Here is a 10960-nt window from a genome sequence, read left to right as displayed (position 1 = left end):
CATCCCTAATTGAATAAAGTTAAAAAATCACATAACACCAGGTTATAATCCAACAGGTTTAATTAGAGGCACTAGCTTTCAGAGCGTGCTCCTTCATCAGGTGGTTGTGGAGTACACAGTTCTAAGACAGAATTTATAGCAAAAGTTGACAGTATGATAGAACTGAAATTATACATTGAAAAATACTTTGATTGTTTGTTAAGTCTCATCTGTTAGAATAACCATGTTAGTTTCACTTCATATGTCAACCTCAATTTTATTTTATAAGTTACATTCTCAGGTCAACTTTATCTGGGCTGTCACCAATTGTTAATATGCTGAAGGTGTTAGCCCCTGTATGCTGCGGTCTGTGCCATTATGTTTAAACTGATTCTAATTTAAGAAATGAATTAACAGAATCTTACATGGATTCATGCAGTTTTTGAGCTAAGTACAATGTAACTCTGCAAGTACAAATTCACCCCACAAACGTATATGTGTGTGCGCACGCGCCGGTGTGTGGGTGGGGTAGGGGGTTGTGAGTGTCTGTGAGAGAAAGTGTATATGTGTTTGTGGGTGTATGAATGTAGAGGGGTCTGAGTGTGTGAGAAGGTGCGTGTGTGTGTATGTATATATGGGGTCACCTGTCGTGTAAGATGAACCCAAGGTCCTGGTTGAGGCCATCCCTATGTGTACCAAACTTAGCTATCAGCCACTGTTCGGCCACTTTTCGCTGCTGTCTGTCCCGAAGTCCGCCTTGAAGGATGGTCACCTGAAATTCCGAGGTCAAATATTCTGGACTGCTAAAGTGCTCTCCAACGGGGAAGGAACACTCCTGGCTGTTGATCGGTGAAACCAAGCAGAGGCTACAACAACGGATGAATGGGCACCACACAACAATATACCATGCCTTAGGGCATCCTTGCCTGCAGCTTATGAGATAGACAATGTTGGTTCAGTCGCATGAGTACCTGCCCCGTACATGGTGGGAGGTGTCCCCAAATATAATGGTGTTATCCACCTCCGCACTCTGACAAGTCTTGCAGCACCTATTGTGACAGGGTTATATGGAATTGTCTTGCAAGCCAGGCAGTTTGCTACGAACAATGATCTGTTTGAGGTTGGTGGTTGTTTAAAGGCGAGCAGTAGAGGTGTGGGGAAGGTCTTAGCGAGATGCTCATCCTCATTGCTGATGTGTTGCAGGCCGCAAAGAACATGGCGCAGTTTTTCAGCTCCTGGGAAGTACTGGACAACGAAGGGTAGCTTGTCGGTTGCAGCACCTGACAGGGTGTATGTGTGCAGCACACTCACAGACTTAGACCTCCTCTCCCTCACACACTCTCTCTCTCTCTCACACAGACACAACCACCACCGCCACCACCCCCCTGCTTCCCTTACCCCCCACCCCACCACCTGGACACACACACACACATACATTTGTGGGGTGAATTTGTACTTGCAGAGTTACACTGTACTGTGCTCAAAAACTGCACAAATCCATATAAGATTCTGTTAAATAATTTTTTGAAGATTCGAATCAGTCTAAATATTATGGCACAGACAGCAGCACATAGGAGCTAACACCTTTAACACATTAACAATTGGTGTCAGCTCAGATAAAGTTCATCTGAGAATATAACTTTTAAAAAATAGTTTTGCAATTTACATATGTAAAGAAGTGAAACTAACATGGTCATTCTATCAGATGAGAGACTTAACAAACAATCAAGATATTTTTCAATGTATAATTTCAGTTACATCACACTGAAAATTTTTGCTATAAATTCTGTGTCTTACAACTGTGTACTCCACAACCAACTGATGAAGGTGCAGCGCTCTGAAAGCTAATGCCTCCAATAAAACCTGTTGGTCTAGAACCTGATATTGAGAGATTTTTTTGAACTTTGTACACCTCAGTCTAACACTGGCAATTCCAAATCATGACTAACTGAATAAAGAACAAAAAGTCAACTATATTTCTGTGGGTCTGGAGTAGGCCAAACCAATAACTTCAATCAGGCCAACCCCAAGAGTATGCTACCAAGATACCACCAACATGTCTAAGTAAAAACAATGACTGCAGATGCTGGAAACCAGATTCTGGATTAGTGGTGCTGGAAGAGCACAGCAGTTCAGGCAGCATCCAAGGAGCAGTAAAATCAAAGTTTCGGGCAAAAGTCCTTCATCAGGAATAAAGGCAGAGAGCCTGAAGGATGGAGAGATAAGCTAGAGGAGAGTGGGGGTGGGGAGAAAGTAGCATAGAGTACCATAGGTGAGTGGGGGAGGGATGAAGGTGATAGGTCAGGGAGGAGGGTGGAGTGGATAGGTGGAAAAGAAGATAGGCAGGTAGGACAAGTCATGGGGACAGTGCTGAGCTGGAAGTTTGGAACTTGGGTGAGGTGGGGGAAGGGGAAATGAGGAAACTGTTGAAGTCCACATTGATGTCCTGGGGTTGAAGTGTTCCGAGGTGAAAGATGAGGCGTTCTTCCTCCAGGCGTCTGGTGGTGAGGGAGCGACGGTGAAGGACGCCCAGGACCTCCATGTTCTTGGCAGAGTGGGAGGGGGAGTTGAAATGTTGGGCCACAGGGCGCTATGGTTGATTGGTGTGGGTGTCCTGGTGCTCTGCTAGGAGGCGTCCAGTTTCCCCAGAGTAGACGAGACCGCATCAGGAGCAATGGATACAACAAATGATATTAGTGGATGTGCAGGTAAAGCTTTGATGGATGTGGAAGGCTCCTTTAGGCCCTTGGATGGAGGTGAGGGAGGAGGTGTGGGCGCAGGTTTTGCAGTTCCTGCGGTGGTAGGGGAAGGTCCAATATGTCTACTGAGCCACCAGAGGCCAAAATGCCATGGACCATTGCTACACAACCAAAGACACATACCGTTCCATCCCATGCCCGCATTATGCTCCTTGTCGTGGCTTAAAAGCAGGAGGTTCCAGTACAGAAAATTGTACAGTACTGGTCTGAGGTAACTGATGAACATCTACATGACTGCTTCGAATTGGTGGAATGGGCAAAATTCACGAATTCCACTTTCAAACTAAATGAGTATGCCACTACCATAACAGACTTCATTAGTAAGTAAGTATGTAGAGGACACACATGCCAAAGAAACTAATCCCAGTGTTCCCCAATCAGAAGCCATGGATGTACCATAAGATCCACTCCCCATTGAAGGTCAGTGAAATGATACCACCTGCCTTGACAGCCTCGGGTGCACCTGTATCCACAGTCACCACTGCAGATGTCAGATTAGTCTGGATGAGAGCAAACCCATGGAAAGCAACTGGCCCAGATGGAGTCCCAGCTGTGCACTCAGATCCTGCGTGGACCAGCTGATCAGAGTATTTGCAGACATCTTCAAGCTCTCCTTACTCTGATCGGAGGTTCTCACCTGCTTCAAAACGATCACCATCAGAACTGTGCCAAAGAAACAGCAGGCAACATGCCTAAATGACTACCACCTAATGGCTATGACTTGCATCATTATGAAGTGCTTTGAAAGGTCAGTAATAATACACATCTCTGGTCTCCTACATTGCTTTGATCCATTACTGGAGTCCCACAAGACTGTGTACTCTGCACCTTACTATCCTTCTTATATAGCCACGACTGTGTGGCCAAATCCAGCTCTAACTCCATTTATAAACTTGCTGATGACACCACCATAGGGTCAGATCTCAAACAACAGATTATAAGAAAGAGATAGAGAGCTCAGTTGCATGGTGTAAGACAATAATCTCTCCTTCAACATCAGCAAAACTAAGCAGCTGGTCACTGACTTCAGGAAGACAGCCTCCTGTCTGTATCCTTGGTGTTGTGGAAGTGGCGGTTGAGAGCTTCATGTTCCTATGAGTAAATATCACCAATAATCTTTCCTGGTGCATCCATGTCAGCACTACAATCAAAATCTCTACTTCTCAGAAAGCTAAAGGAAATTTGACATACCCACTTTTACAGATGCACAATAGGAAGCCTTCCATTCGGATGCATCACACCTTGGTCTGCCCAAGACTGTAATAATTGTGAACAAAGCCCAATCCATCAGAAAAACCAGCCTTCCTTCCATAGACTTCATTTACATTTCCTGCTGCTTCGAAAAACAGCCAACATAATCAAAGGCACCTCCCACCTTGGTTATACTCTCTTCCATCAGACAGAAGATACAAAGTTTGAAAAGCATTAAGAATTGCTGTTGTCAGACTTATAAATGGAACTCTCATATGTTAGAGTTGATCTTTCTCTGCATCTTCTCTGTAGCTGTAACACTATATTCTGAATTGTGTTCTATTTCCCTGATGTACTTATGTAAGGTACTATTTGTCTGGTTAGCATGCAAAATAATGTTTTTCACTGTATTTAGGTACATGATAATAACAAATCAGTTCAAAAGGCCATACAAGGATGGCAGATTCCTCCATAAAGGAAATTAGTGAACCATGCATTCATTGTCATCACTAGACTTTTAATTCAAGATTTTTGATGTAGTGGTGGAGTGGGGATATACCAGATTATGTAGTTGCAGATTGTAGTTGAGTACATCTCTGCAGCTGGGCATCTGGATGCTCAGTCTTTACTCACTAGATCTGTTCAAAGTCTATCCGTCTTAGCACATGGTAGTGGCACACAGCATGATGTAAGGTATTATCGATATGAAGTGGGACTTTGGCTCCACATGAACTGTGTGATGGTCACGCTTACTCATACTATCCTTGACAGATGCATCTGTGGCAGGCAGACTGGTGACAGTGAGGTTAAGTATGTTTTTCCCTCTTGGACATTCCCAGACTACCTACTGCAAACAGTCCAGCAGCTACACCTGTAGCAATCCATCAAACTGTCATGCTGCTTGGTGAGAGACATTCGTCAACAAGGGATTGACCATCAATTATCATTACCTATTTAATCTGATGCCATGAGACCTCATGGGGTCTGAAGTCAATGCTGAGGGCTTCAAGGGAAATCCCCTCCCAACTGAACACCACTGTGCTGCTGCTTCTGCTGGATCTGTCCTGCCAGAGTTCATATCCACAGATGGTGATTATTTTGTTGGAAAAGTGTATGTATGGAATAATTCTATAAATATGTCACTAGCAGGATTAGCAACATCCTGATTTTGACAGTAAACCCCAGGTATTGACAAAGAGGACTTTGTGGGGTGGACTAAACTGCATTTGCTATTGTTATTTCTAGTGCCTAGGTTGACGCCCAGTGATCCATTCAGTTCTATTCCTTTGATAAGAATTTGATTTCGCAATTTGATACAACAACATGGCTTTTGAGGCCATTTCAGAGAGTAGTTAAGAGTTAACCATGTTGCTACAGGCCAGACCAGGATAGGATGGTAACTTTTTATACTTCAAGAATATTAGTGAAATAAGTAAGCTAAGCAGAAAAACATAGACTGAGGAAAGCAAAAACATGCTTAGGGTTTTCGTGCTCTGTCTCTTTAGAATTGCTATGTGTGACCTAAAAGCTCAGCAAATTTTAAAATGTTTTCTTTTGCTAAGAACCTATTTTAATATGTTATGACACAGACAGCCAAATCAACATCCTCCTTATATCTATTTGCAATACAACAAAATTAAAATACTCATTAACTCTCAAAACTGTCCCAGGAGCTTCAACCCAGCTTTTAAATAACCAATACCAGACTTTGTGAAGAACTAGTACCAGTCACCAAGTTTATAGCATAAAAAGAAATTAACAATTTATTAATAATACAGTAGCTTTAGTAGAGCAAGTTAATTAATAAGGTAATTCAGTTAATGTCTATAATCACAATCTTCTTTGATTCTAGCCCCCACTTTTATGAAGACAGACACAGTTAAGAGATGGATTAAAAGAAAAATGAGAGACATGTAATCAGCCAGTTCACTTATGCAGACTCCGCAATCAGTAATATTTCAGGCACATAGGATCGTATCTTGCTTTGTTTTTGAAGACAGTGGTTAATGCAAACAGCTTCTTCCAGGAGGCTCCAAGGAATAGTCACTTCATTCTTATAACTGAGATTTTACTCTTCAAACATTAAGGTGATAGTAAGAGGCTAATGAGGGTGCAATTAAATTTCTGTTCTGTAGATTTGACAGTCACAATCCTTCTGACAAAAATAGACGGTTCAAAACTGCTGCAAAAATGGCTTTCTCTTCTTTTCCTCCCCAAACATTTCTTTGTTGGACTGATTGAGACCTCACAGGGTGTTACGGTGCTAGTTAACATCCAAGCATCTGCCACCTGTTTTTGTACAATGTATCTATGGATCAAAATTGCTTTGAACAACAAGCAAACTGTAAATTAACCATCAGTCCTGGCCTCAAACAATATCAAATTGCAAATTCTTTTCTCCTAAAAAAAACATTCATAGTCCAGAAGTCACCATTAGCTCTCAGTTCACAGGTCTAAACCAAAAATGATAAAAATAGAAAAAAAAAGGGTTCTAACAATAGTTTGATGGATTTATGGGGATTTCTGCAGAGGTGCAAGCTTCAATATGATCCCATGGCTAATAATGTTACATCATTATGGTTCATTTAAAATGTCACGTTAATTTGGCAGATGCGCAATTTGTTTTTGGTTACTGATGCAATGGTAGGGCTAAAGACTTGAGGGTGGTTTCGAATTCATTTTTGCGTAGGTGTATAAAGACGAATAACTTGTGAGGCCATCAATGACTTGGTGTACAAAATTCTGGCTTTAAAACATGTCTGCTTAATGCTTCTAAGTCACAATTTGGAGTTTGATCTCTCAGAACCTTATGTTTGTTATGCTTAGGGTGAATGATCTGTATCAACATGATTGTTTATGATAAACAACTGCTTTGTCCTTGAGAAACGATTTGGAAACATCACAAGGTTGGCTTCTGACTTATCCAGAATCTTGCTGAATTTGAAGTCCTTTTCAATTTTCTGCTAAATTTATGCCTACAGTGGGAGTTCTGATAATTGGACAGAAAACTTGGGGTCATCCCATCTCAGCCATTTGCCTTGGTTACATTCCACAGTAATCAGGCAAATAATTAATTGCTTTGGGTCTGCTGACCCTTCATCATGCTCAAAAAACATTAATCTATTTTTCCTAATCAACCCATTCAGAGATTAAAAAAATCACAACACCAGGTTGTAGTCCAACAGGTTTAATTGAAAGCACACTAGCTTTCAGAGCACCGCTCCTTCATCAGGTGGTTGAAGAAGCGGCGCTCCGAACGCTAGTGTGTTTCCAATTAAACCTGTTGGACTATAACCTGGTGTTATGTGATTTTTAACTTTGTACACCTGAGTCCAACACTGGCATCTCCAAATCATTCAGAGATATTATTACACACTTTTCAAGCAGCTGGGACATGAACCCAAGGCTCCCAGTCCAGAGGTAGGGACATACTGCCACTAAACCACAAGAGGTCCTCTGCTGTCCCTTGAAAGGATAGTTACTCATTCCCAGAAGCTGCTGGTCAATTAGAGTACTATTAACTTAGCAATTACATCAAGACCACTGGGAATGGGGCCTACTGTTAGGTCTGTACTAGGAAGATGATGCCGCCATTTCAGGATGCTAAACAGGATCTGAGAGATCTGGAATCAACTAGCAGGCCCTGGCAAGGTTGTGCTGGTAGCTAGTGCCTTCAGGCCATACGTGACTTGAAGTGGAGATCTTCCACCTAGAGAGACCACCATTGTTCAACAAGTAGTCTCCCATCTACTAACAACTATTGTGGAAAGAGACATTTAATTGGTCACTTAAGTGACATAATTGGTCTTTGGACAGTAGGACTGCCTCTACACTGACAAAATGGAATGGTGGTGGGAAAACTGAACTCTTCACCTTCCCTCAATTTACATAGTCTATAGAGACAGGGAAACAGAACTAATATTCAGAACACTGAATCAAGGTCCCAATTCTGAAACACTGTTTCACTCCAGTTACTATCACATCTGCTGAGTGTTTCCAGCATTTTCCTTTTCTATATTGGTATATATTATTGTCAAACTCTACAAATCCAATGGTCCTCAGCAGTGACTTTTTCCACCACATATGTGATGCAGAATATTGTATGATGACCAATTTGGAACAGCCAAATTAATGAGATCAGTAACACCTGATTTTGGAAAGACATCTTTTATGTCTCTCTATTTTCTTCTTGGTCACCTGGGATACACAGAACAGCTGCAGGCAAGTCTGGAAGCATGGTACAAAGGCAGCATGTAACAATAACAGGCTTTACCAATATGCGTTTTTAAAAAAAAATTGGTCGTGACCATCACAGACTGTGAATGGGCTTTTCTGTTTTGCAGAGTGCTGGAAGACAATTTGTTTGGATTGTCCTGAGAGCAGAAATAGAAATTGAATGATGGTGAAGGATCAAAAGGCCTACTCCTGCACATATTTTCTAAGTTACAATGGCTGCTGGGTTAAGGTACGGGTCCTTCATCTCAACCTACAAGGACCATTATGCCCCATGCAAAGGTATATCACCCCAAACATCCCCATGGTCTCTCGTGCCACCATGCCAATGAATTTCCCCAAACATTATCACCATCCCTAACAGTGACCTCTTACCAAGAGGTGACATTCTGTGCCAACTCACTCACTATAAACTGTTACATGAATGGTTGTGTTGAACATATTCGCAAAATCTTTTTAAAGGTATTACTTCGTAACTTCATTATTAAAAAAAGTTCTTTCCACTGCAAGGCAATATTTGTCAATTGTCCAATCCCTTTAAATTCTAACATCTGAAACTACAAAGCACTGAAAACAAACATTGTGAAATGGAGCAAACAGTCAAGGCTGTCAAATCAAATGGGGGTACAACTGTTTCAATAATCCAATTGTTGTCTTGACCGTTAGTGATGAATGAAAAATGAGGCTGGACTGAGAGCTGAGACAAATACTCTAGGTGTGAGTATCACACTTCTTCTTTCTTAATAAGTCAAGTTAGACTCCTTCTGAACCTTTCACAACCAACCCACACAAGCCTGCTGACTGGCAGAAAACAGGACAAGTCATGAGAACCTTTACATTCCTCCATTTTATCTTAAAATTGAAGGCAACGTCCCAAAATATAATCTGACAAATTTCATATTTGTAACAGCTAAAGTTATTGTAAACATAACATACAGAACAACGAGTGGGCACATGCAGGAAAGCAGCTTCCTGGCCAACCCACTTCACTAGCTCCTGCTGCCCATTCACCAGAGGCCAGTTGAGTCAGTTACAATAAGATGGATCAACTCAGTCCTACCCCACATTTAGTCGGATTGGTTAGAGAACCAGCATTTGCCTTCAGTCCTGTTCTCTTTTACTACTGATCTGGAGCTGCTGTCAATTAGCCAGGCCCTAATTTTGAGGTGAGTGGCAGGAGCAGCGTGTACAAATCTTGGGAGCAGCCAGAGCCTAATCGGAAACATTAGCGTTCTCCGCTCTCATTATCTGCCGTTTGTCATTCTTTCAACTGCTACAAACACCAAAGTCCCCAGGATACTCCATGCACACATCACAGATCTGGCTGCAGGTAGAATGGTTTCTTAGACATATAGGTTCTAATTGGTTAATATATCTCATCAATTTCAAAGAAATTCGATAGCTTCAACTTTAACAGTAATTTTCTCACAGATGAACATGGAACTATTTACTGAAACTGTTAGTGATTTACTCTCAAATTTATTCCTACAATTATGAAATGAAAATGCAATCCAGCGGCCATTTCAGAAACAGAGTTTCTGTCAATCCCTGTCTGAAAATGGGGAAGTGAGAGAGAGTTAACATTAGGATTTTTAAAAAGACAGACATTTTGCTAGACACTTGGGAGAAAAACTCTCTATCTACCATTCCTATACCTTCCACCATTCCTATACCTTCCCAGCCCTCTCATCAGCCTGATGACATGAGCACAGGTGTAAGCAGACACTTTATGACTATGACTTGTCACACAGCATCCTAGAAGCATTGCGCAGAGTCAATTTGGATAAGCAATCCTATTTGTTACAAAGTTTCCTTCCAGATCAAATCAAGTTAGGCTTCATTTTAAACAAAGTAAGCGATGCCCACATGAAGACCTATACAAAGAATTCATTTGGAACAATCTGAAGTAGTGGGATCGAAAACAAGGTAGTTATGTTTTTTTTGTCAGACAAATAAAAGTGAGTTTTGCTTTACCAATATTCCTTTTTGTACATGGGCAACAAGTTGTTGGTGATTCAAATAACAGACTGGAATTGAGTTTTTATTTTGCTGAATCAATGAAAAAATACAATACTAATATCTCATGAAACAGAAGTGGTCTTTAGATAAAATAATTTTTCAGATATTGCAATTCTTTTTTAAAATGATCATAATTTTAAAACAGCTTAAAAAGTAGCCTGAGCAGCAGTAAAAGTTATCCAGTGTGAAAGGTAGCCCTTTAAGCTGTTCTATTCAAAGCAAACATAATTTTCAAAGCAAAAATACTCTTACAAAATAAGAACAAAATAATTATTTTAGTAGTATGAACCATCGACTATTTTCACTAAATTAGATCTACTTATACATCTTGCATCAAACTTTCAAGTTTTCTTCTCTGCTGAGGTGTTTGATTGGCTTGTGAGATAAGCTTCATAAATGGCATTCACAAAGTTGGGATCATTCTGAAATTTAAAGTAACAAAAATTGAAAATTTAGAGAATATTCAGAAGCGAATGTTTAAACATAAGGAAAAAAAAACAAAATACTTCATTAGGACTACAACACAATCAGAAAATAATACCTAACCAAATAAACATTTTAAAAAAAGATCCTAATTGGTTAATATATCTTGTCAATTCCAAAGAAATTCTATTGCTTCAACTTTAACAGTAAGTTTCTAACAGATGAACTTGGAAATATTTACTGGAACTGTTACTGATTTACTGTCAAATCTATTCTTACAATTATGAAATGGAAACACAGTATTAATCTTCGCTTTTTAGCTTTCATAAGTTAAAATTACCACCAATGAATTTACT

At 40.5% G+C, this 10960-nt stretch overlaps 1 protein-coding gene across 4 annotated transcripts in view; it reads right to left on the bottom strand.

Moving 5' to 3' along the window:
- Positions 1-10262: 10262 nt before the first annotated feature.
- The window catches only part of LOC132824741 (mRNA-decapping enzyme 1B-like), a 93082-nt gene continuing 92384 nt past the window's right edge, over positions 10263-10960 (bottom strand). For all 4 annotated transcript variants that reach the window (XM_060839422.1, XM_060839423.1, XM_060839425.1 and 1 more), the window contains one exon: positions 10263-10603. In XM_060839422.1, the coding sequence (XP_060695405.1) occupies positions 10523-10603 (81 nt within the window). In that variant the 3' untranslated portion in view covers positions 10263-10522. The remainder of the gene's footprint in view (positions 10604-10960) is intronic.

This window comes from Hemiscyllium ocellatum, chromosome 19, assembly GCF_020745735.1.
Source record: "Hemiscyllium ocellatum isolate sHemOce1 chromosome 19, sHemOce1.pat.X.cur, whole genome shotgun sequence".
NCBI lineage: Eukaryota > Metazoa > Chordata > Chondrichthyes > Orectolobiformes > Hemiscylliidae > Hemiscyllium > Hemiscyllium ocellatum.
Note: the sequence above shows the minus strand (reverse complement) of the source record. Positions and strands in the feature narration are given on the sequence as shown.